General features: G+C 39.8%; 1 protein-coding gene across 9 annotated transcripts in view; it reads left to right on the top strand.

Annotated features, from left to right (window-relative positions):
* LOC107274742 overlaps positions 1-27,783 on the top strand; it is a 190,158-nt gene that overhangs the window by 99,382 nt on the left and 62,993 nt on the right. For 8 of the 9 annotated variants that reach the window (XM_015754210.2, XM_025092065.1, XM_025092064.1 and 5 more), the window contains 2 exons: positions 20,434-20,595; positions 22,206-22,389. In XM_015754210.2, coding sequence (XP_015609696.1) covers positions 20,434-20,595; positions 22,206-22,389 — 346 coding nt within the window. Of the gene's footprint in view, positions 1-20,016; positions 20,079-20,433; positions 20,596-22,205; positions 22,390-27,783 lie in introns of those variants that run through there. The other variant, XM_025092066.1, reaches the window with a different exon arrangement.

Raw genomic sequence — 27,783 nt, 5'->3', positions numbered from 1 at the left:
GTAAGTATTTTCAAAAATCAAAAACTTTATTTCAAAATTGAAAATAGCATTTTCCTAATTTGATCAATATGTTCACTAATGTGTCACTTTGTCTATTCTGTGTTAAGTAAATATAAATATACAGAGATGCCTTAACGATGCGAAATTTCTGTATAATGGCCAATAAACTGAAAAACATCACGTGGGAAGATGAAGCTGTAGAAATATTTTCAATGAGAAAACTTCCAGCGTGAGAATTTAATAAATCGTTACGCCCGTCAATTACGAAGATGTCTTCTGACTCATCCCTTGTGCTTTTTCGAGGAGGATATAAAGACGTAAACAAATTGAGAGAACAAAGGTTTTAAGAATAGCTTCGATATTCCCTGAAAAGTTTTAACAATTCCACTTGCTGTATAAGGGAGGAAGTGGGTGACTTTATAGATGGTCCCGTTTCCTTTAGATGTCGAAGTGGATAGGTTTCCTTTTTCACTTAGCTCTTCTATTTCGTCGTTCCTTTTTTAAAAAAATACGAAACGAAGTAACGTCGCATTCGTAGATGGTCACCAAAGCCTTGGTCGCCATGTCTTAGCACATTGAATTCGATAGGAAGCTTCAGCCAGTATATCTATAGATGTATATAGATGCAATGATGCAATGGAATACAGCAACAGTCTTTATGGTTTGCTCGCAATATACCTATTTTTAATATATCTTATAAAGTTATAATATACGATTCACTCAACATAAATAAGTAACCACAATAATATATCTATACATGTAGTCAGATATGAATTCTTATATATAAATATTTTATTGCAAAAAGAAAATCTCACTGTCAATATATAATATTTTTCATGGAATCTACGGCCGTACAGAAAGATAACAAAATGATTGAACGCGTGGAGCTTTTCAAAAGATACGAAAGTAAAAGATTCTTGGTGGCTCTTGGATATAGGTATAGATGAATAGTCGAGGATGAGGATGGGAGATTGTGGTAGGATAAAGTTTTCATCCGTGAATTGAGAGACAATACCGACGGTGGCACGTTTTCACGATTTTTCCAACGTCACGAGAAAAGAAAGGATTTCCACCCTTGGTCTTCAGGAAAAATTACTACAGCGTTCCGGCGTTACCGCTTCTCCGCTAACGAGAACTTTCGGCGTGAAAGCTCGTCGCGTCAACGAAACTTTTACGTTCTAAGCGAGCCTCGTAATCATCACCACCTATATATATATATATATATATTTTTTTTTTGATAAGTATTTTCCTAACTCGACACCGATAACGTAAATCCAGGAGCTAAACTACGTCACTTTGGCCGTCTACCCTTCGCCCATGCATTCGCATGTCAGGCGCGCGTCTGCCAATTCTTGTTTCACTGGGAACTAACGAGCCGGTATCTTCTGGGAGTTGAGGTAGAAATCGAGAAACGCAACCGTAAATGCTGATCTTTGGGGTCAGACAATATCAGCAAACGCAACTGGATGCACGAACGGGAGCGAACGGTTACGGAAATGCACGACCGCTAAGGCTACTATTTTGAGGTAAAGAGAGTCGGCGTAAGGGTCAGGTAAATACGAATTATTAAGGGTGCTAGTGAGAAAAATATAGAGGGACGTTTTTACGTGGGATTTTAGAAGGAGAATGAAGATTGTATAACCGATACCTGCGCTATATATATAAAAATTGAAATCCCTTCACCAATTAATAAATTGGGGGTGCTCCCCGGAGCTGGTTCAGCTGATCCGTGAAGGCCGAGAACTGCATCCAGGGGTTCCTTAGGTGGGCACTGCACTATAGCACAACACTGTACCTCCGAAATACACGCAGCAAATTGATAGGATTTTTTGGATATTGCGAGAACAACGCGAAAATTAGACAAGGGAGAACTTTCTATACCATATAGGAATCACAGTTAGAAAAACTATCAACATATAGCGCGGAAGCGCGAATCAGGTCGAGACACCTCGATCGGTGTCCCAAGACAGACTGTTTTGACAACAGTCAAACTTCGAGAACTAATCGTTATGATTGGTCGAAATCCCTATAGCCTCTTATCCTTTCCCTTGAGATGTCCCTTTAAACTAAATCGAGAGCGTTTCTTTGTGAATCGGTACGTAACAAATCGGGGCTCCTCCACGACCACTTCCCCAGGGTATGGAGTGTCAGCTGGGCGCAATAACCATAACTCGGGTCAGGGAGTTCCTCCCTCGCCCTTAACCGTAACAAACTTCGATGCCCGCTTTACAGACCTTTGCCTCTCTCCAGTAGCATCTCACCCATGCTCCCCTCGGCCAGGCAACTCGGTACGTCCAGATTATTTATCTACGAAAGATTCGAGCACCTCGACCTCAACTCAATAATAACAGGTCCCCTTCACGGAAGGGAACCAGAAAGCGAGAACGCTATTTGAATCGATAGCTGGAGTCGCCTTGTGACCGTGTGTCGAAACATACATACTTTCCTTGAGGTAAAAATATTGCATGGATCAATCAATTGTTCCGAAAGCAGCGTATAGTGATACCTTCACATCGCGAAAATCCGCGAAACTTTTAAACGAATATAGGATCCAAAGTTTTTCGGCGCTAAAATTCATCTTCCTCATTCTAGTCTGTCTTATTTTTAACTTTATCAAATTTTATCTTTCAAGATACCTTGAAAGTACCTTAGGTATTTTTATCCACGTCCGTATCAAAGCAGCATCACGAAACCGTAAGTTCTCCGTAAAAAATGATTACGGTACGTCAATTTTTACAAGGTCGTCTGACTTCCCACGGGATCGAACCATCCCCGACAGGGAGTTTAGGTTGATTTGTCTGCGCGAGATTGTGCAGGGAAATGGAGCGGCTGAGTCGAGGGTGAAAAGAAAGGGGATGGTTACTGCAACGAATGCAGCTCGTCAATTCCCGGAGATGTGCTCATCGAAATCGACTGGCATTTATGCTATGGGTGATGATGGCCTTTATTCGATATTTATTAAAGGGATGAACATCGATTTGACCTACCCACTCTTTTCCCCTACGAAAATGATAACGTTCGTAAATTCCGAATGAAAAAACTCTTCTGTATTCTTTAAAACGTTGAGGGGTACCAACTGCACTAGCAGTCGCAGTACCTATGCACTGCTACCTCTTCTACTCCCTGACCCTCTTGATGGGATTGAGGACGGATGAATCGGGCACGAGAGGGGAGGGGCTTGCAGTTACCGGTAAGTTCAATCGTTTTCCAATATTGGTACCGGCGCAGCTGATAATTAGGAGTTTCCTTAATTGAGACGATTCGATCAAACAAAGTTCGATTTTTAATGGTTTTCGATTTTCCGACAAGCGTTCACAGACTAGACTGGCGATCATCCGGTTTAGATTGAAAGACCGACGCTGTATAGTTTAGTAACTAGATTATATATATATATAGGCTGTTATAACGCAACGGAGCGATGGTAACGAATTTTGCAGGTTCCATGTAACGAAAAGTCATTTAGTGGCAATGCAGGCGTGTTTCTCTGGCAGCGATAAAACCGTGCGAATGGTGGATGGTTCGTTTACTTTGTTTTCGTTTCGTATCGGCCCGGGCTTATGGATACCAGTAAGCCCAGTAAGCTCATTACTGCAGCGACGTATACTGCGCGTCACCTACGTGTGCCCGCAGTGCATATGTACAGAAGCACCGCGATAAATACTGCACAACGCCTGTTTTCCACATTTTGGTCCTTTCATTGGTTTAGTTGCTGCAGAACATTCTTTTACAGATATTTATCCTTAAACATGCGTAATGGCTGTCGCGGTTATCTCTGATCCAGCAATTTTCATTATGCATTTCCACGACGTATTTCATTACGCTACAGTTCTGAAAGCAGAATCCATAATATTTGTTCTATGAAAAAATTTTAATATTTTTCGTTTTAATTATAGAGCGCATGCATGTTACGCGTACTGCGGATATTATCACAATCTTGTATTACTATCTGATACGTGTTCTAATGGAGATGAAAATTTCTCTTTCTATTCATCTTCGTGTGCAGAACAGTTGAAAGTAGATACTTTTTTTATGCTGAAAAAATTCGTTGAACGTCAGTTTGATAGGAATGAAATATTTGGGTGGAAAGAACGGCGTCCTGAAAAGATTTCTACCAATCGGGATATTGCGTTTCAAGCATAACTCAGTTGCGTAGGGGAAAGAAAAAGTAAAATTTTTTATCATCAACCCTTCAAGACCATTCGACTAACTTTGTTAATTATTTTGAAAGTCTCTAAATCGAATCGGTAAAAATGATAAATAATGTGTAAAAATTTCAGGTCGAACAGAAATTTCCAATTGATAGGATTCACTATGAATTGAGAAAGACAGTCGTAAACAAGATAAAATGTAATGCTTGAACAAAGGAAAATCGTATCTTGAAAATCGGATATAAAATCATCGAAACTCGATATAAATGGATCTCTTATCGACCCTCGTAGCTTCGCTAAAAAAAACCGGTCACGCGTAAACTTAAGCTTCGAGCTGGATTTGCAATTAGCGATTTGATAACTCGACCGCTTTGTAGAAATTAATTGGAAACCAATGAATGCGAATGACACTTGCTAGAAAGCTGAAATTTCGCGGCACGGAATTCTCTCTATTATTATAAATCGGCTGGTTGGCTGTCTAAGCCGATTATCGAGCCGCCGGAAACGTTGGGATCCGCCAAGTTAATTTATACAGGTGCCATCTTCTCGCAGCATCCACCGTCTCCGTAAATTCTTGAGAACGACGGAAATAATCACGTCTAGAAATCGCTGTTACCAGAATGCAATACTATGCGAATGAAGAATAATATTAGTACAAACCTCGTGAAGCACTGTGGAAATGAAAAATAAATTTCAAAAATAAAATTTTGAAAAATATCTCGTGTTTCGTTTTTCATTCCAAAGTCATTTTTTCGTAAAAAATTCTCGAGAGCACGTGCGAATATATTTTCTGGTTCGCGAAATATATAACGGTAGCTTTGACTTGGTTTAAAAATAGAAAATTTCTCGCGAAAAATTCATTATTCCTTTTAAATTCCATATCTGATTTAGCTACAGTTTCTAGCATGAACCGCATTTACGTGCCAACTATTAATTTATCGTATCCGGGACAAAAGAGCCCGATGACAAAGAGTAAGATTTTCACTGAAAGATTATCGACATTAAATATTGTTACGGTTCACCACTTTTGGCCCATGGGTATATTCATTCCCTTAAATATAGATATACTGAAACCCTATACCTATAGATATACAGCTATATAATCCGTGGATATAAAAGGGAGCTTTCCTACATTTTCTCTGTATGAGAGCCAGCAGACCGATTCGATCCACTGAATATTTTAGCAGGGACTATTTGGAGACGTGAACTTTTACCCCAGAGCAATTCAACCTCGACGAATCGAATTAGCGAAGCATCGAATCGAGTCCGCTGTCTATTTATCGCTCACCTTTTATTCAGCTTCAATCATGATTCAGTCTCGTTTCCGGTCGTTTTGGATAATAGTCGAAATTCAGTATAACTACCCTATAAATATCTCACAAGAGTCAATGTAACCCACGCATATACAGTATCCAGACAGATGCACGTATCTATATCTATATTTTATTAATATTGAAAAATGAATTAATAATCACAAAGTCAATCATAATAGATTAAAGATAAGATAAAAATAGTCTCCCTACGATAGTCAAAAGAATGACCTAACTTCACAAGTTGTGTGATCTGACGATCATTCCCTAGAAAGATTAAAACTTCCGTGCTACTTAACTTCGCTTTAACTTACACCCTACCTACTCCCCCGTATAATAGGTCGAAGTTTCAGCTTGTTAAAAGTGTTCCGTGAAAATCTTCACACAATGTAACTGGCAATTTAAGCTGGTAACATAACCTCCACGGTAGGCAAGTGTAAAAGACAGAAAGAACGGGACTGAAAGAGAAGCGTAGAGACCACCGGGGAAGATAGAAGTGCGACAAGGAAATAAAATAACGAACGAGAAATAAAAGAAATGAATTTAAAAAGGTTGCATACGATTTTTACCCCGAGTAATTGACGCGATAATAATTCTTTCAGGAATCCTCTTTTGGCTACCCAAGGGTTTAATTAATTACACGCGTTGAAGAGGTTCACGACCCGTGGGAGTAGTAAACTTCTACCAGCAATATACATATATATAGATATATAAAGATATATATATATATATATATATATACATATATGTATATATAAATATATGCCAGCTACAGTTGGTGCGTTCATTTGCTTTCTATCAATTTTTAAGGTAGAACCATCTTCACAGGATTTTGAATAATCAAACACAATAGCTCTAAATAATATTGTATACATGTTCTTGCCTTATATACATATATTGTGACGTCATTTTTCGATTCACGGTCACAAGGCGACTCCAGCTACCGATTCAGATAACGTTCTAGCTTTCTGATTCCTTTCGAGTCACCACCCTGATAAGAAGCTGCGCTCTCGGATTGATTCGTACAGTTACATTAATGCTCTCGAAAGATTTGTTATTGTTGAGTTGAGGTCGAGGTGCTCGAATCTGCCGTGGAGAGATAATCTCGGCGTACCGAGTTAGCAGAGGAGAGGACCCGACGGAGACGTCTCCACGGACCGACAGAGCTCCAGGTGAGATATCGGTATCCCGCTGAAGAGAGGCAAAGGGCTGTAGCGCGGGCAGCGAAGTTTGTTATGGTTAACAGCGGGAGAGGAACCCTCTGACCCGAGTTACGTAACGATCCCCTAAGAAACGCTCTCGATTGAGTTTCAAGGGACTGCTCGAGGGAAACGATAAAAGCCTATAGAGATTTCGACCAGTCAGAATGATTAGTTCTCGAATTTTGACTGTTGTCAAAATAGTCTGTCTTGGGACACCGATCGAGGTGCCTCGAGCTGATTCGCGCTCCCGCGCTATTTGTTGATAGTTTTTCTAACTGTGATTCCTATACGGTATAGAAAGTTCTCCCTAGTGTCATTTTCGTGTTGCTCTTGCAATATCCAGAAAATCCTATCAATTTGCTGCGTGTATTTCGGAGGTGCAGTGTTGTGCTATAGTGCAGTGCCCACCTGAGGGTCCCCTGGGATGCAGTTCTCGACCTTCACGGATCAGCTAAACCAGCTCCGGTGAGCACCCCAATTTATTAATTGGTGAAGTTATTTCAATTTTCTGGCTTCGATTTCATATGTTACGATCTCGATCAATTGCCTCCTATTTCCGGCACTATTTATATATATAGCGCAGATATGGGTTATACAATCTTCATTTTCCTTCTAATATCCCACGCAAAAACGTCCCTCAATATTATTCTCACTAGCACCCTTAATAATTCATATTGCTTACTTTTCACCTCGGCTTTCCAGCACTCAATCGGATGTTTGATGCTATGTTAATTATAATAATATTTGCATACTGGCATCATATTCGAAATGAAAGCTCAGTCACTTCATACCAGGAGCTTTATTGCCAATGCACATAAACATTATGGAATTCGCGAAATTGCAAAACCCCTTCATTGAATGTATAATCGAAGAATCGCTACGCCTTGTTCTCGTTATCACTTTTCCAGTGTGAAAAATTCATATAACTGTATGAGGACATACTGAATTGCCATATACACGAAATTGTGTAACAGTTAAACAAGCAATAGCACATGAGGCGTCATAATGCATACTTAGAGACTAGCAGCGGTAAGTGTACGACTAACCGTCACGTTTATACGTAACTTCCTGCATGGAATCCAAGAGGGGCGTTATATATAGAATTGTATGATAAACTCCAATTTAGAATGCGCACGTGACGTGCATACATCTGTAGCATACCTGTGTAGCTACAGATCGTTTCTGACGTTTATGTATAACGCTGTACAATAAACATGAAATATAGGAAAGGCAATCATAGAGTAGACTCTAGTATTCGTATACTATAGTGTGTATATAATACATATAATACATTAGATATTATACACGTATATACCGCAATGAAAATATATATGTATATGTGGAAGGTACGAAAGTGTATCGAAATATTACCGATAACAGTAAAAACCAATCTCCAAAAATCACTTACGTGTAAAAGACTATACAAAGTGCAGGAGTGCTGTGAATTTTTCCAAAAAAAAAGTGTTGAAATCATATTATTAATGCCACGTACATAAGTCCCTATATATCTACTAGTTATAGGATCTAGCACTACCCCATCATTTTAATTGTATTTTCAAAGTTTTCTATAACGTCTTCGCTATTTCGTCACCGTACGGCGTCCACAGCCAGGACGCCATTAATGATGCTCAAATGCATGACTTGCTTCGTCGCTTTGGCAGTATCGCCGGTTGCGCCTGTACTTGACGCGAGACTCTACCGAGTCTCTTGATTACGAATCTACTGTATAAGGCAAACTGAAAACAGCTCAGTTTACCAAGATGCATCCAATGAGTGAAAACGTGCCGTTTTAAGGCATCGCTTATGCATAAGCCATTCCTATGCACATGCACGTAGCAACCCTAAGGCGAGTATATCGGGATCAGTCGTAATCCCGTGTAGTCGTCTTCTAGAAGATTTTAATGGGTTTTGTTCGTCCAACCCTCGCAAGGATAATAAGGAGTTGACACTAGGATTATTAAAGACTTCCTCAACTTAGTCTACCGTATTTTCCATTTTGTGGAAAGATTATACCAAAAGCTTACCAAGTATCGTTTACACGCTCTGTTACCAATTTTCTTATGGATCTCATATTTTTTCTATGAAAGTCTGATCCTGTCCCAGAAAAGCTTCGTTTCTATTAAATTTTTTGTATGTGTTTTTTTTTACCCAGATCTTGTTGTACGAAAAGTTTTAAGGCTTAAGCGAAGATATTTTCCTCATTTTGATCCAAAGTGTCCGGGAGTTACTGACACGCAAAAAGTTACAGCAGTGTAAACGGATGAAACTCGTCTCGGACTGATCGGATTGGAATAATCACGTCAAAGTTTACGAGGAAATTTATTACTGGTTTTAGCTAGATTTTCAGCACATTTAACTTTATACGTCCCATAAATACGATTGTGTGTCAACTAGAACGTGTACCTATCCGCCTTTGGATACATAGACTTTTTGCAAAATTATCCTTCCGCGCTGAGCAGGCGAGGCTCTCGTAAAACGGGAGGATCCATTGCGATGCAGTGGGTGGATACATCGTCGATAGAGAGGATGCCTAGAGGAATGGAAGAAGTTATTAAAATTTTTTCTTTAATATTCGTAACCAACGGGAAATTCCTGTGAAATAGTTTATTCGTCCGTTGGTCTAAGGTGGGTGCGATTTTCTATGAGATTACACCTTGTGCATATAAGTCGAACAAGTTCATTGATTAAATTACGGCGATATGTAAATTCAAAAAAAAAAACAACTCGCATCTCTCGTAACCCGTAAAAGTTTCGTATATCAGTTGGTGACGACTGAATTATAATGGGGCGTAAAATAAAGTAGGGTTTGTTTATTGAAAAGAAAGAGAAACCCGTAAAATTTTGAGAGAATGATTTACTAGGACAACAAATCAGGCGAAATGGAAGGGTAAACAGAAATAATCCGGCACGTCTTCTCGTGGGAAAACGTGCCTGCCTGCGTAACCCCTTATACCGATCACAACCCCTTTCCCGACCTGGATGAGAAAACTTACGGGGTTGCGCTGCCTAAAATCATATTCAATGGCGCCGTAACTTATCCCAATAGCCCATAAAGCCGACTATTGGTTTTACTTATAGTCACGTGTATACGTGAAAATCGTGGATAAGTTTTGCACTTTGTATACGGCAATGAGAAAAAGAAAGAAATTTTGCTGAAACAAGTTTCGCTTGCAACGCGCAATTTTTTTCGGGCTATGGATCACGTGGATGATAATATCCGACGAGATAAGATTAACGAGTCGTGAATTTCTGCAGATGGAATTGGTAACGGTAATTTATGAAAAATAATTCATATTTTTCTTTTATATATCAGTTAATGATGCGAGACCAAGTCGTATAGTGCATTTGCGAATATATTCCATGCACTATGTAATGTACCATCGTGTTAACTATTCAGCATCCCCATCTCGTATTCCCTATATTTACATCTGTGCACTCATATATCTGCACGTTACATTCAGACTCTCTCATAAAGACCTTATGCTGAAGTCACACGCATTACTCACTGAATTCAATTTGCGAGCTTGAAAAATAAATCTATTAAGATTCTATTCGATTGAAGTGACTTTGAGGGAATTTACAATTTAAAATTCTCATGGAAAGACAGGATTAAAATTACCATATTATCATTGTTTGTTACTCAATTTCAATGACTCGCAATCGCATAACTCCTTCCATCTACATAAACGAGAATTAATGCAAAATAAATGTATGACAGTACAATTAAATCATTTTCTTGGATAATTCAAAGAAAAGAAAAAAAAATTGGCAACCCTTTTTCGGAATTCCAATTCCAGTTAATATCTATAGACGGTTCAAAAAATATCTGTACTTCGACACTTTGAGAAAGGAGAAACATGAATAAGCTATGGTGAGGGACGCGACGTCGCATAGATGATAGGCATTTACGAGTGGCGTCGGGACGATGGCGTCCACTAGACGGTCATAACTGTTATTCACTTTCATTTCCTGTAAGAACCGTGCATACACGAGTCTGTCGTATACAATTGAAATTAGTAATAAAAAGTGTCGTCCACTTGCAAAAAGCGAACAGTGAACGTCACTTTACTGGACACTTACGTCGAAACAAGTTTACACGTCTCAATATATCATGTCCTGTTTACGTCATCGAGTTTCCTCTTTCCCATCTCATTTCTTCTCAACGTGAAATCGGAAACTTCGAAAAAGCTCCGAGGTGACCCCAAACAAATAATCCAAACTCGTTACCTCAAAATTAATTAGCATATCTTTAGAGCCCGTATCACCGAACGGTTTATAACGTCATACGGTATACTGCCATTATAATGTTAAACCATCGTTATCATAAGATTTCACATTTTACACCGATTATCAGTAATATGCTGGTTCATTAAAATATAATCATGAATCATACCCTCTTTATACCCACATGGTTTAAATTCACTGTCAGGCTATTCGTTAACCACGGTCGACTCATTAAAATCCTTGACGGTTTACGTAAACATTTTAGGAAACGCCAGCTAACCGTATAACCAAGGTACTTAACCGACCAGCGAAACGTAGCTGCCATAAAATATGAAGATGTTAATTAATTCCTCAAGGCGTCAGCAGTTTCCTCGATACCCAGATTAAATGGGATACGTATATTCTAAGGGTCTTCGCGTTCCACGAGATAACATTTTCCTCGCAGAGGGACACAGTCCGTTAAGCCTTTTACATATACTGTATATGTATATGCGTATACATCACTACGCTTTTGGAAATACGCCAGCCGTTTCATTATATTCTATTTCTCTTCATTCTCTGCGCTACACGTTTATCACACTTGTCCCACGTCGATATTCTCGAATACGACAAAATACGTGTATAGTTTGTACCAATATCTTTCTCGTATCTAAAGAAGGCACTATCGATAAATTTGAATAAGAAATGTTATTTTTTTTAAATTATATAACTCAATCATAAATCAAATATCAAATATCAGCCCTTGATTTGTAATACCTTGACTATATGTATAGCTTTATAGTTTGAATGCTTCTGTATATAGGTACTGTACTCGTTCATGAAAAAGAAAGAAAATACTCAAGTACACGGTACTTGAATACAGTTAACTATATTTCTACCAATAGAAATCCAAGTTTCCTTCGATCTAAGGATACAATCAATCACCGTTAAGTTATACTAGGTTCAATAGTAAAAATAGGAATCCACTTTGTTAAAACTTCGTAGGTATACTCGGGATAAAATCGATGTCCCTGCCATAGTGTACCTATTGGTGCACCAATGATTTTCTCTCATCTGTATTCTATCAGTTATACCGCCACGAGTCCCGTCCTGTACTTGAACTCGTCGTTAGTTTCAATTCAGACTGCAAATCCGATTCCAATTTGAAATCAAGCATTATCGACTGCCGGTAACAATTTTTCATTTTCATTCTCTAATGTACTTTGAGATGGTTAACTGTGCAGTCTATTAATTACAGATTCTTTTTTGAATTCGTTACTCTAATTAACAGGGTTAATTACGTTCTTCTTGTCAATGCGTCTATCGATGTTGTCGCTATTGGCACTATTGTCTATAAAACTTAGAATAGCGTATAGCAATAAATAAAAATTTGCTTACCCAATTTTAGAGTGTTACCTGTTTCTCTTGAAATTGAATTCGGAAAATATCACGTTATCAGTGGATAACAATGTGATATTTTTTGGTGACAACAGAATGGCGTTATATAAAATCACGCTTTTTATTTACTGCTGTAGTTTTTAGTATATTATCGCACAGTCCATAACTGTTCCACAAAATTGTGCTATTTGCGGAAACTTAACGAATCGGTAAACGTTCAATGTGAATGGTAGCAATTTTGATTGTCGGTAGAAAATTGCACGCTGTTTATTTATTACATCTATAGGGAATAAATCGTTAATATATTTAATGTAGGTACAGCAGACTATATAGGCTCTATTACGCAAATATAATATCGCGTGCAAATATTAATAACAAGTATCAAAGTATAGAAAAATTCAAGTGCACGTGGGCTGTGCGAAATATAAATACAGAGAGAACGCTATAGAGTTTTGGGCTATAAGAAAAATCTATCTCGCACTGCTATCCTATTGTCCTATTAAAAAAGTGTGATTCTGTAACCCCGTACATGTTGTTCGGCAGTATTTCATTTAATGGGAAAAGAGGCTTTTTCGCCAACAGGCAGATTGGACTTTCGCGCATTTCAATGAGTTTGCATGGAAACGAGCATTGGCGAAAATTTGTTTTTTTTTTTTTTTGCCAAAAGTCACCGAGCGCAATTTTTCAAGCGGTATAAAAGTTTTCACGGGACAGAGGATTTCAGGAAGGAAGAGGATGGTCGTTTCTTATTGGATGTCAATAGTTACGAATATCTCCGATAGGACGTCTTTTGGCGCTGGCGGTTTCGCGTTATTATCGAGGAATTCCCTCGAGGGCGAGAAAGAGGAGGATGGCCACAAGGTAACAGTGAATTATTAAGTCGAGTTCACGTGAAAGAGACGGTTGATCGTCGAACTGAGAGAAATAAGGATTATTAGATTGAAAAGAGGCAGGGATGAGAAATGGAACAAAATGAAGATGGAGTCTGACGAATACGAGTCGGAGAATGAAATAGATAGAGAGATAGAGGGAGAGGGAGAGAAAGAGAGAGAGAGAGAGAGAGAGAGAGAGAGAGAGAGAGAGAGAGAGAGAGAGAGAATGTCGGCCGGCAATTGACGTTTACTTTGAAGTCTCCGCGCGTCGCAATTTCCCGGAAAATCCGCTCGTCGACTTATTGGCTTGCGCTCCGAAAACGAAAGTTTATTGAACTGCGGTAATTTATTTCGAAGTCTGTAAACAATACCTCACCCTCGAAGCCACTACCAACCTTCCAACCTTTTCCGATCTTTTCCTCCCTCGATTTCTCCTTTCTCACCCACGTCCACAGACTAACTTGCTTCTTTTCACACGTGAACATTCGGTACAATTTCTTTTCTTCTTTGTAGCCTGTCTCCGCGAAATCTCACGCGGAGCAATGAAACATTGAAAAAAATTTCACATCCTACGCTTCCACCTGACGCTTCTCCTTTGCCTCCGTAGGACACACGGAGCGGAGAAAAATGCGCAGTACACAAGAATATATTTATCAAGGGTGCAAAATGGCCCAACGTTACGCTCAAGATAATCGTCGCGCACATTCTCAGGAATTCTTCACGTTTACAGGAATTCCTCACGTTTTCGTTTGAACTACCCAGACTTGGTACAAGCTCGAGGATTTTTCCTATATTTAAGCGAGCACTCACTCCTCTCACTGAATCCTGCCAATTTCCACTGGATCCAACACGGCCAATGCATTCATCGGATCCGAAAGCAAAGAGCCTTTCGCGGTCGTCGCCATTAATCAGACTCGACAGTTTTGACGTTGTTTGCGGTACTGGTAGTGGTAGCCCTGACGCTGGTTAAAGGTTCTCTCGTTCCCCAGCCTCGGTAACGTCGGCCTCGTGCATCGCAAACACTCGGAGTTGTTTGTACGAAATTCGGCTTCCTAACAAAGACGAATCGTCGCACGTAGAACGAGCTGACGCTAGACGCACCTGCTCTGAAATTCATTTCCTGATTGATGAAGAGACTTAGAGACCATCGTCAAGAAGTTCCTGATTCGCGAATGAAAATGGAAATAAATTCGCAATCGAAACATCTAGTGATAAAAAAAAAGTCTAGTTATCGAGTGACGTAAAAGCAGGTAGCGAAAGGAGAGGGTAGCAGCAATTTCGTAGAATATCTGGTATGCACCATGGCTCCGAGACATAATGCAGGTTCGGTCCACATAATGGCAATAGTTGGCACAAATCCCAAAAGCCTGTCCCACTTTCAGCCGTGTTACGTTACGTATACGTCGGTGCATGTGCACTCCCCAGTGACGTGCCCGACCTAAAGCGATGGCTTAACGAAACCAATCCAACGTACCGAGCGAAAAATACGTTCCCGCGGTAGTCGAACTGATTTTTATAGATACGAAATGCGAGGGCGGACCCTGCACAACCCTCTAACCCATCCGGACTCCCCTTTCGATCTAGGATAGCAAAGGATAGCACGTACTGTTATATGGGATTCGCAAAATCGATTTTGGGAAAATCCTTGAGAGTTATACCTTATATACGCGTGGAATAATATATACCGTATTACATGGGACACTCATCTTACATTCTATACCTATATGAGATTCCCTACCTATGCGTGTATACGTATACTCTTTCCCTATCTCGTTCCCATAAGCCCCTTCCGTATCTACGCAATTACCCTTAGAAAATGAATCCAGAACCAATACTCCAAGAGATCTTCCTGATAGATATTGCTTAGGTGTAATAGCGGTCTAAGGGGTGGTAGCGATGTAGGTGCTGGCGGAAGTCGTTGAAGTTGTTCCAGCTGATTTAGCCAGTTAGCGATTCATAGCTGGGAGGCTCTTGGAGTCTTGATATATGGAAGGCATTGTTGCATGGACGATCTCCATCTTCTACACCCTCAACAGCCTCCTCCACCCCCCCTCCCCTTTACACCCTTCTCCTACTTGTTCTCTCCAAGTCCCGTTACCGCGCCTGCTTTTTGCCTCGGTGCATTAGGAGCGTTATATTTCAAGCGGAGGACCAGGGCTTGTGTCTCTACTACCTGCTATCATTTCTAGCTCCCAGCATCCCTTCTAGTACTGTACCGTGGAACCAGTTGGAGATTCGTCTCCGGTCCAGTTTAAAAACAATAGCTGGGCGCAGTCCCGGGCAGAATTTCGCGAGCGAAATACGCCGGTAAACACGGGCGTCGGGAAAGTTCGCCCGGAAACACAAGCGAAACGGGTTACAATGCAACGGGTCTGACTTAAGAGAGCGCCAGAGAGTTGTAAGGGTAGTTCCAGAAGAAAGGAGGAAAAATAGCCGACGGGACAAGGACAATAAGAAAAGGACAAGTAAAACTTGCCGCTACGACTACGGTCGACTTTACGCCTTTGCACAAAATTATAAAACATTACCGTGCTAAAGTATTCACGCTTGAACACCACGGTAACAAAGATGTTTTTTTTTTAAATTTCAAGAATCAGTCAAAATCAGATGTTTTTTTCGCGTTAAAAAAATAAACAGCACCTCAAGTAACTTCGCGACAAGCAACATCACTGATTTCCTATTACATCTTCGCTAGCGCGAAGCGGTGCTTCTGGAAAGTGTCCTGTAACTCCTAGACGCATTTATGGCCAGGAACATAACCTGGTTTGATTTGCTATCCAAGAGAGATTTCTATAGGTATTTATCGGGTTTCCGTACCGGCGTCTATGATACATCGATATCCAGGGATGTTAAGGCGTGTTTAGCATATGAAGCATCGCGAAAATTCTCTCTCGAACAGCCGAGGGTCACATGGGTCCCACGCGGTTTATCTTTTATGACCGAATTTATGGATACGGCTGTATCGCCTGTTACCGGCATGAAAGCAGCAAGTATTCATATTTATAACTGCTTCGGCCGGAAGCCGTATACGTGCGCAGAGAGTATGAGCAATGTGGGGCACGATTTTGTGTTTAATCCAACAGATCCGTGACCGGCCATTTTATTCTACTTTATTTCTCCCCTTCTTTTTTATAAATAAAAAATCACGTCTACCACAATGCTACGTAAAACGTATTGTGCACTAAAATTCGTATCTGTGCGAGAGTTCACTGTACATAAAATAGCCACTGCGTTAACTTGGTATCCAGCCGGACAGGATAATACTAATTAATGCTCAGTTATACATATTGGAGAATCTCAGTGGAATTAAGCTGTTCGGCAGCTACGTGAAATTCTCACTAGCGGTTCAATATTTGATAGTTTCGCTAAAGCTAATCTAGAAATTAATTTATCGTTGAGAAAACGTAAAGGGTAATGTGGAAAGAATTTTTTTTGAAACGAATACAATGATTTTGTTTATTTGGCAAATTGTGATACCATTTGCTTGGATCATCTTCGATTCGAATATATTTTACTTCTCTTGGTATTTCGATCTTGGATCAATAAGTCTCTTATAGGGAAAAAAGGTTTTAAGGATATAAGCCCCTGATACCAGCGATACTGTTTACTTCGCTAAATCCAAGGACCCACGGACTCTTGACCAAGTGGTCAACCTTCCAGTCGTCCCGAGGATCCTGTGAACCAAAATCGGCTTTGCGTTTGTACGGATGTTCGGGATTAACCTAATCCGATTATGATAACTCATCTCCAGCATCCGTTCGTGGGCAAGAGGAGTAACTAGGTCCTACCTAACCATGGAGACCAGCCCAGCATCCGGCTGATAGAGGTAATTGATCGTCACCGCATCTTCTGGACTGACAATTAGTATGACACGTAGTGACACTCGTGAAGTCGTAAGAACTTTTTTCATAATAAAATAAACTATAAGAATTATAATAAAACAAATTTTTATACGAATAGTAAATTAATAAATTCTTTAAAATGATTTATAAACTTTATAACATCACAGTTCCAGCTGCTCTATTATTCTCTTAATTGTCTCTCAATAAATGTAATTACATAACCTAACACGTAACACGATTCAAATGTCGTCGCCAGCGAAGGTCTGCTTAAAGTTATTCTATGGCTATATCCGACTGGTAAAATTGTTACGTTACATCCAGCGACCCGACGTTGCACACGGTTCTGTATGCTATACATATTTATATACGCTAGGAAAGGGCGGATGGGACGTTCGAAGAGTGCGAAGTCAATTAAAGTGCAAATGTATGGAGATGCGAACGGCATGTCAACTGGTACGGGGGGACTGGGAAAATTTTATAAAATTCGAGTGGTTTGGCTAATCGTTAGATATCGTTAGAGCGAGCAGTCATAGCGTCATATGAGAAAAAAATTTAACTAATTAATTCATCAAGAGGTTATATACGTATATATATATAGCATAGGGATGGTTCGGTTCAGAACCAACGATGCACGTTTCGCGAACATAATTTTGCCAGAAACTAATTTAGCACAGGTTAGTTGGCTCTAATGCGATTCTAGACAGAAATGCAATGGAATCAAATCTTCGTACACAGATCGTGCGTACATTGGTTAGATCAGAAATTGGAGGCTGAAATTACAGAGGCATAGCAAGCGACGTGGTGGACGGTTTCGGCTTTCGAGCCAATATCAGGGGATAATGCACGACCTTTGAAACGGCTGATCACCATTTTGTCTATTACCATGGTAATACGGAGTAATGCAATGCGATCGTGGTCGCATGCAGTAGATAGGATGAGAATTCGGATGCAAGGACAAAATTGGAGAGTAGCTACCGAACGCCGCTAGAGAAGTACCGAGTAAATAAGACTTCTAGAAATATCGCAGGGGCTTGAAAACGGAGTTTAATAGTCGAGAGTAGAGCGGAGGACGCGTTGGGTAGCAAATGGAAACGTCCGAGATGCAGTTTAAATTGCGAAACGAGTAGCTTCTTCTTCCTTTTGTTTTCTTCGTTGAACCCCTTGTGCGTTTCGCCGCGTTTGCTTTTGACTCGTCTCGCTCGACTACCCTTCGTCGCTTCTATTTCTCACCCATGCTCTCTTTAGCGCGCTACCCCCCGGACTCTTTATCCGGTTTGATATCTTCATCGTCGTTACGGCTCAAGAAGCATTTCTCGAAGTCAAAATCAATATATTAAATATACAATTGAATTTCGGTATATACTCAAGGCGTCGGGCTACTCTTGAAATTACTTCATCCCTTAAAGCTTAACCCTCTCTCCGACGAAGCCACTTTCGAGGATACGAGATCGTTCTCGAGATCTTTTTTTTTTCGAAATAAATTCTCAGCGCAAACGGCTGCAATAAAGCTTGTTTTATTTTTACTACCTCGAGCCAAGCGCCGCCCCGTATTTCCCCAAGATATTGACATATCGGGGGGTGGCAAGCTTTTCTTCTTAACGCCCGAAATGTATGGAGATGCGAATGGCATGTCGACCGGTAAAGCGACTGGGAAAATTTTATAAAATTCGTTCGGTTTGGCTAATCGTTAGATTAGTCTTTATCTGTAATGGGAGCCTAGAAAAGCAGGAAAAGCGATTTGAACGATACTTTTGACTTTTCACATACCTTATCCTATGTATTTTCGCGTTCTGATCACGAATCTGATGTTAGTTTTGCCATAGTGAAATGAAAATCGGTTGAAAAATTTAAAGGTCATAGCCAGTTAAAGTTAAATTACAAGCGCCGTCGCGTATTTCCCTAAGATATTGACATAACGGGGGGGGAGCTTTTCTTCTTAACGCTCTCTTTATCCCTAGAATGGAATTTATATCCCCGTTCGGATAATCAATCACGTATACGTATCTCCGCGCTTGCACAATCGAGCCGAAGTCTCTATTAGACCGCGAGAGCTTTTAGTGTTTTTGTTTAACGCTAAGAAATCCACTAGATGGCGGGTCAATCGAAATTCCCTAGAACTTTTTTTCCCCATACGACGTATATGTACAGTACGATAGATAGCTGTGTTGGAGATACCATCTACCTTACCTAACTAAGTACCCTTGTGATACCTCCCAGGAGAACAAAGGCGTTTCGAGAGCCATTATTTTGGAATCGCTAACTCCGCCAAACCTCTCGAGAGTCCAAACCGGCGAGCTTGAAAATAGCTTCGATTGTTTCCGAGCGTTGCCGAGCTTACACGAATCCACGGTAATTTAGCAGAAAACCCGATGGACGGTCCATCGAGCAAACTTCCCAAATGCTCCCATTGTTCTATAAGACAACTCCATTTAACGATTACGGAATGCGAGTCGTCGACCGCTTGCCGGATATTGCCTGAAAGTCCAAGACCGTTTCTTTGGAATCTTCAGCAGTCGTTGAAAAGGAGTTAGGAGTTACGAACTGGGTATGACAGACACGTTGTTTCTCGTTTCGGTTTCAAAGCTTCGCACTACCCCCTGGCATTCGCAATGATTTTCTCTCGACTCTCCCGGCCCGTCAAGCTTAACGGAAGTTCCCGGTCGGCGTGGAAAAACAATGAGCAATCGACCGATGGCCTTCGTATTCTCTCGCCCGTTTTCCCATTGTGTTTCTATTTATCGAAGCCTCGGGGGCTGTGCGAGAGAGAACGAGAGAGAGAGAGAGTGCTGTGGATGATGAAGCGATTCGATTGGCAGGCGCGTCGGAGGGGAGAGAAAGAGAAATCGAGATAGACCGAGAAACGAAGATAAAAAAGGTATAGTAAAAACGAAAAGCTTCGAACGTAATACCGTGGCAGAAACGTCAGTCGAAAACAAACGCGCTGGGTTTCACTGCCAAAACCTGAAAACAAAGGCGACCGGCTACCGGGTTCCAGGGCAAAACCATTTCGATAGTAGCTTCCATTGACGTGCCGAAAGTGGAAATGTCCCGACGCCTTCCACTATACTGTATTCGCGATTATGATCTGTTCCACTGAATGACTGTGAGAACAAAAACAGATACTTTTTACAAAGTATACTACTAAAAGGAATATCAAATCCTTTTACCGTAAAATAATGAATTCTTTTGATAACTTTTTTTCACTACGTTTTCCACGAGTGTTGAGCAGTACGATTTTTGTATTTTAGAAAAATTTCATCGGCCTTCATTAAACACACGTTTCCTTGACATTTAACCACGCTTCGACAATATGCGTAGAATTCAAGAGGAGGTGGTAGAACAAATGTGTGTCCTTCCAGCCGGCTCTTGTACGGAACTTTTTTTTTGTCCCCCCTGCAACGATTCTTCCACAGCAAGGTCTGCCATTTTACACTCAACCGTTTATTTTTCTGTTCTAGGCCAAGTGGACCTGTGGACGCGAAGTGCGACGGGTTGTCCCTGCAATTTCAACACATCCAGCAACGATTGCGCTTGCTGCGTTCCGTCGGGTGGCTGCAGCTGCGGAGAAGCCTTGCCAAGCAGATGCGCCCAATGTGGCTTGGATCAACATTGCACCAACAGTAAGTTAACTCGATACTTCGATCAAAGGATTACTTAGGGGTAGCAATGCAGCGCGGGTTGGCCATTAGTATGGGACGCATATGGGGAATTGTCCCTACGGTACTAAATATATCAATACCGATAAGCATCCTAATGGAGAATGACAATTAATCAATTATTCAATTTATTTATGAGCTTAATGACGTAATGACAATTGAGATAGTGTTTTATTTCTTGTAAAATTGAGGAAAATTAGATATCTATGAAAAAGACTTAAAGAATAGACGGATATTTCGTTTTGATAATTAATTAATTTTTTCCTTGATGAAATGCGGCAATCAAAATTATATAGCGGGTGAGGTATCGTGGAAAACAGTTATACAATTTCTAAAGACTCTCGTGTTCTATAGTTTTGATTATTCTGAGTTCAATCAACAAGGGAAACTCGAGTGCATTGGCAATTATTAAGCATGTAACGAGCTTTAGCTGAGCACTTATGGGCATTACTGGTAAGGCAATAATCTTCTCAAACACACGTAAGAGGATTGGGCCACTGTGTAAATAGTAACTGTACAGAGATGTATGAACTGTTCGTAAATTGATATACTGTACTATCGCACATCAAGAAAGTATTGGAAATATGATTTATATTTTTACCCTTTTTCAAAATTATTAATTATTAAATAATTGAATCTAGCTATTTTGATAGTGAAAAATTGATGGGTAATTTTTGGAAGCTTGTCATGTGCGTTAATTATTTTAATAATTCGTCTACTATGTAGAAAGCATTGTTGGCATAAAATTTTCGAAAATAAAAACTGAACAAAATAGCGCATACCACTTGCTATTGCAACGAAAATTTTCATAGAAATGAGGATAACATTCCATGACATGTTTTCAATTTTATTATCATTATTTCAAAAATTACATACCGCCGTTTGGTGTTGACGTAATATTGAATTTGGTAAATGAAGTAATATTGAATTTCAATATCCTAGGACAAGTACACGTTACGATATTCGATTGTAATTACAACAACAGCAATTGGTAACACGAGGAGTGGGATGATGCAAATGAAATATTCAAAAAGTTGATAAAAATGGAAATAAAAAATTAGCAGTGATATAATTTAGTGACAAAAAGGAAGAACTAGTGGCGAATGTTTGTCATTATATCCAGTAAGTTGGTTGCCAAAAGCGACAAGAAAAGTCCAGTGAATCAAAGGTAATCGCAGTTTGATTACACCGAGAGCAACGTTGGTACCAGGTACCATTTATCCTTTTTAAAAATGGCCTGAGGCTGATCGGTGGAAAACCAACTAAAGATAACTAATTTCGTATCATGAATTAAACTTTAACTGCATAATACCGTCCTATCTCTTTGACTCTTCACTTCATGACCTACTCTCAGTCTCTCACGGTCTTCCAATCACTGTGAAACTTTTATAGTATCAAGCCTATTGGCGCTTTTGAGAAAAATAATTATACACCTTAAATTTCATCCTATTCCACTTTTCTTTCCTTTATTAATATTTTTAAGGAATTTAGAACAGATCTTCTCGACCATTTGTGTTGTAGCTGATTTTCTTTTATTCATCATACTTTAATCATTATTTTATTAATTTTTGCAGTGTGCAATATTACGTTGGACGGCAAGCAGCTCTTCAGCAAATCCGGTCGTGGATTTGGACAAATAAAATCGCCATACCTGGAGGGTCCTACTAAGTGTACCTACAAATTTATACCGGACGTCGGACAACGAGTGGAGTTGCAGATTTATCGGCTGCTGTCCATAGGGAGGCATAACGGAACTGCGTAAGTATTATGCAATTCCACGGTACTTACTTTTATACGTAGATCTGCAGTTATAATTGCGTATGATATTCAATTATAATTGCAATAGCGACCGGCATCGATTTTTATGTGGAATTGGCAATTCCTTAATAAGAGATTATATCTATGAGCCTAGCAATTCATAATTTTGAACTTTAACCTCTCGTATATTTGAATTTGATTAGAGACCATCCGTCTCAATGGTCATTTCAATCTGTCATACTCGCTGGACAAATCTGAAACAAGCCGATTTAGGTCCCTTGAACACGTTGAAAGAAAGAGAAATTGATGTTTTTCGGTGAAAAAGTCTCGAAAGACAGGTTTCCATTCAGCATTGGGGAATCTTGTTGCGGCTGGGGAGTCTTTGAGGAGTTGTAAAAAAGTTTTTATGATTTTTCCACGTCATCCTCTTCTCTAAATCGTCTAAGTGCCGAGATGCGCTACTTACAGATTGACACACTCGTATGGCGTTATTTTTCTTTATTAGGACAGAGAAAACTTACGGTTTTTCTTTAGGAACGAAAATTATGTATGAAGCGAGAAAAACTTTTGCCACTGAAAGGGTATGAGGAATTTTAGAAGAATTTCGAAATGTTATAATTCAATTTGCGGAAATATCGCTTGTCAGTCTTTTTACGGCATTCAATTAACATTTGGTATTTAATTCTTCCATAAAGTCGAGTGAGTCTACCTGCAAAAATTAATCCTATATTTTTTGCGGTGAAGTTATTATGGTCCGAGGTTATCCAAGCCCAGTTCCTCTAGGCCTATTACCCTGTATATTGTATCAGGCAAAGAGTACCCTCTGGGGTAATCGTCGTTTCGCAAAGCCTCAACGAGGACATAACTCCACTTTTCATTAATATACTTTTTCGTACCCATGGCAGTCTCCGTGTTTTGCACCCTAAGCAAACTTTTGCGCGTGGTAGTAGGATAACGGCGACACCTTCTCGCACTTTTGAGATTACCAGGGATTTTTGGATTATATACATTTAATTTAAAAAGAAAAAGCAAGGCTTGTCACTTTGGTCAGTCTTTTCTTGTTAAAAATTAAATTAAAAGCACTGAACAAAAATCTTGAAATTCATAAAAAAAAGAACCATAGTATTAACGTTCAGATATGGAAAATAAAGACGTAGGCTTAATTTCACGAGCACCCCATACAGGAGAGAAAATTTCTTAGAGCGTTATATACGGCGGATATTCGGTGCGCCTTCGTTCCCGTCCTAAAAGCACAACGGGGTGCCGTTTGAAAAATGTAAAGCACCACTTCAAGTTTTCATGTTAGCCGAGTAAGAGAGAGACGGGAGAAAAGGGAACCCCGCAATGTTAAAGTTATTGTTATGCTTACGCAGTCCCGTATACTTAACTATTTCCACCAGTGCTTCCTGTCCCGATATCCATTTTCGTCTCTACCTCGACTTCCTTGTTCACGAGATGGATGGCCTGGGGTGGCCAAAAAAAATCGAATATCCCTCGAGGAAAAACAATTTCACGTATCATTCCCAAAAAGAATAAATCTATAAGAAAATCAAAGATTACAATTTTTTCGAAAAAAGTATATCACTCCACCAAATGGAGTTAAGGCAGTTTAAACATTTTTCGAAATAGAAATAATTAATCGTTCTCTAATGTAAACGCATTGCACGCACAACACGAGCAAACCGCAAGTAGAGAAACGGAAACTATTATATAACTGATGTGGAAATATGAAGAGGGTGGCATCGCAGCTCGGTACAGTTGTTACCACAAGTTTGAGTATAATTTAAGTTTATAAGTTATAACTAACTGGCTGTGGCTTACTCGGTAGATGAGCGGTCTTGCTATGTAACTTTAACGCATTATTAAATGTAGCTTTGTTCTCTCTAACCTCGACTATTGTAATACCAAATGCTCCACGGACCTTCCTAGGCTTCCGTGTTATAATATTAAGGTTAAGGCTTACCTTTAGAGCTAGTTCAGATAAGGGATGAGAATTCGACAGTCCTGCCGAAACCAAGTACACTTTCGAAAGTCCCTATAGATATACATATCCGTAGATACATGAAATTCCGTGTAATCCAAAAATTTACATGCTTTTCAAACATCGGAAACGCTTTGCTCTGTCGGTTAATTTGTGGATTTGTTTTCGGCTTATCTCACCGAAATGCAATTCATTTCCATAGTCACACGTGGTTCTGGGTACTGACAGCTGGTTCCATTATGACAGAACACGTTTGAATATTAATACTGATGTAATATTATTAGTTATAAAGAAACTCACGTCAATCTGTATTCAAGTTTTTTAAGTAAAATTTTGTTATTTTTACCCTTTCTTTTTAAATGGTATTAACGTCGAAGCTTCGGTCACACTTTTTTTTTCCATTTGCCTGGTAAACTAATCGACGAAAGAATAATTTTCCGCCGTCAGAGTGTTTCCTGGCTTTAATCATTTCGTTCACCGAATAGCCGGAGGCTGAGGGAGTCGCGAACGCAGAGTAGCAATTGTCTATTCAAGGAGATCGTATACCTTTGTAAATCGTAATTGGGTTCTGCGCGTGTGTATATATACCTTAAGTCGCATTACTTTGTTCTTAATAATCGACGAAAATCAAACAGATCAGCGCTCTCCGATATTTGTTTGTAAATCATTCGCAATCGTTAAAAAGTAAAAACATGTTCATCACTTCTGTTTTGGGCGATTTCACGAAATTAGGAAATTAGTATCGATCCCGCTTGGGCAGTGTGCAAATGCATAAAGTTCGCCAAATGCGAAATCCGGGTCGTGCCGACTCCATATAATATGGCTGTCCGTTCGATTCGCACTCTCATCCGTTCCGAGGAGAAGGTCGTGTACGTGCCGCGGATAGGTACGGTTGGGTATGAAAATTACGTCGCTCAGCAGAATACTATTAAGTGGTAGTCAGAATAGAATGGCCCGAGGGTGATGGATGACCTTAATTTCACTATGATTACCATCAGCCATGGAATTTCTATGAAAATCGCTGTAGGCTGCTTCTTCTTCGTGACGCCGAAGTCTCGCGTGGTATATTCGTCAGGCCACGTGACTATGGTTATACGAGCGAGACGTTTGAGCATAAATTTTGCTGGGCGTGACGCGTCACTCTGAGATATTGATTTGAACGATTTTGTTACGTGCAATAATTTCAAAGTTTGAACGAAGCGTCGGTCAATATTGTATATGTATATATCCCTGATACTATATGTCGAGAAGACTTGGTCAATGGTCCGGTCTTCCAGAAGATTCAAGCCAGACTGATAAGAAAGGACGTCTAGGACCGTATAAGTTTACTCACCCTTTTCCGCGCCAGAGGCTATTTCTCTAGCTGTGTTGATATTCAAAGTGGCTGACGGTTAAGAAAAGTCAGTCGACGCCACCGGTGGTTCTTTTTTTAAAAGAAGACGATTCGTTCAATAGCGCAAGCATTCTCCTGCGATAGTCTGGAGACACTTGGTTATGGATCCTTACGTTCATACACAGGATACACTATAGGTTCAAGATACCATATGGAAATGTAAAATAAAAAAAAGCTCATAAAGTATATTCAATATGGTATATTTATCTGGTTACGTAATATTAACTTAACGAATGCTAATAGTGTTACCAATAATATTAATCAAAGACTGAGGTAAGCAGTGACGTGGCACTGATTTGTTATTTCAGTAAGGGTGGAAGGATCGTTGAAAACATTTGAATTATACGTGCCTCGTTAGATTGGGTGATTTTTCATTTTTTCTTGCCGCACCCGAGCAGCTTAATTCGAAGGTAAAACAGAGGGGTCGCTCTGGGATTCTTGATAAGCCCAATTCCCCCCTTATATTCGAATCTCCGTGATTTTATATGTGACGAGGCGGGTAAGTAGTCGAATAACGTTTTTTCAGCAGTAAAATACATTTTATTCGAAGACTTCGTCTTCACCGACCCTCGGAGTATTGGATTAAACGGCAATCGTAGTTCGGATTAAGAATAGGGCTGTAGGAGTTTGAGTGGGGTGGTTTTCATAAATTGTGCCACTTTTGTACGGTAAAATTTCTTAATCTACGTTAATGGCTACGTTGAGGGGTTTTGATATTCTTGCAATAAAAAATACACCAACCCCTTAATGCTACTTCACTTTACAGTTAAATGTCTTTAAACCTTCCCATTGAGATTTATAGAGTGATTTTACGAAAAGTGCAATCGCTTCCGTGCGTCTGTATCTCGCGTGAATGAGAATCATGTTATTCGATACCCTTTCAGAGAGGGTTCCTTAACCACAAAGGTTTCTTGACTTGTTTCACGTAATGCCTTGCACCTGTAGCTCCAATCGTGATCTCCAATCGTGATCCCGAAGAATTTCATTCGATCCATCGACACGCAACGTGTCGTCGTTAGTAGTGACGTAGTTTACATAATAATCGATGCTTGGTCGGAAGAGGGTGAAAATCCCAGAATGCCATTTCAAAGACCAACGAGGGACATTTCGAGGGTGAAAAACAAGCATAATGGCTCTTGGCAACGACACGTTATAAAACAATCAATATTGTCAAATGCTTGGGAAATTCAATTCGTCATGGTCCTCCATTTCCTATATGCACGTATAAGCATATACAAATAATTTATCTCGCTTGCGTCATCTGTGTGTGATGATTTTGCAGATTTGAGTATCCGAACGTTTTTTTGTTTTTTTGGGTACTTATGTAACTTATGTAACATATACACTATAGCCATATGAGGCTTCAATAATATTTTACATATAGTGTAGAAAATTATGTTACAAAGTTCTATTTTACGTAGGAAAGACTGTACAGATATTTCTCGCGAAACGTAGAGCTCCTGCGAAACGCTATGGGACCTGCAGGACCTGCAGGACTTTACTTTATGCCGCGTTTCCACTTCCGCGTGTCTCGGTTATTTGAATATACAGTCAACCACGAAGTGCAACGACGTTGGTTCCCACGAGCGCTATAACGTCATCCCATCATGCAAACTGGCGTACGAAAACCAAACTCTATGAATTGTTAGACTCATATATCCCTAAACCACAGACTGACGCGTTTTTCAATTCTCTAGTGAAATTCTCGCGATTCCAGCTAGCAAGTATGTTAAATCGTCCTGAAAAAGAAATCGCCGACTACCCAGTTGAACGGTCTTAATTCGCTGGATCGCGATATTCATACGACGTGCAGGAAATGTGAAGCCATAAAAAACAAGAACGAAACAGAATACTGTTTGGTCAAATATATGCAATCGTGTAAATTCTGTATGCATGAATCGTAAAAACGACAGTATAGCGATAAAAGATTCCTTTCGCGTTCCTTATCTTAGGCGTTTATGTTCATCTAAAAGAAAAAAAAAAATGAATTTCGTCCAAACTCATACATATACGAACATTG

This window comes from Cephus cinctus, unplaced genomic scaffold (genome assembly GCF_000341935.2).
Source record: "Cephus cinctus unplaced genomic scaffold, Ccin1 Ccin1_scaffold0101, whole genome shotgun sequence".
Taxonomy (NCBI): Eukaryota; Metazoa; Arthropoda; class Insecta; order Hymenoptera; family Cephidae; genus Cephus; species Cephus cinctus.
This window is presented reverse-complemented; position numbering and strand designations above follow the sequence as displayed.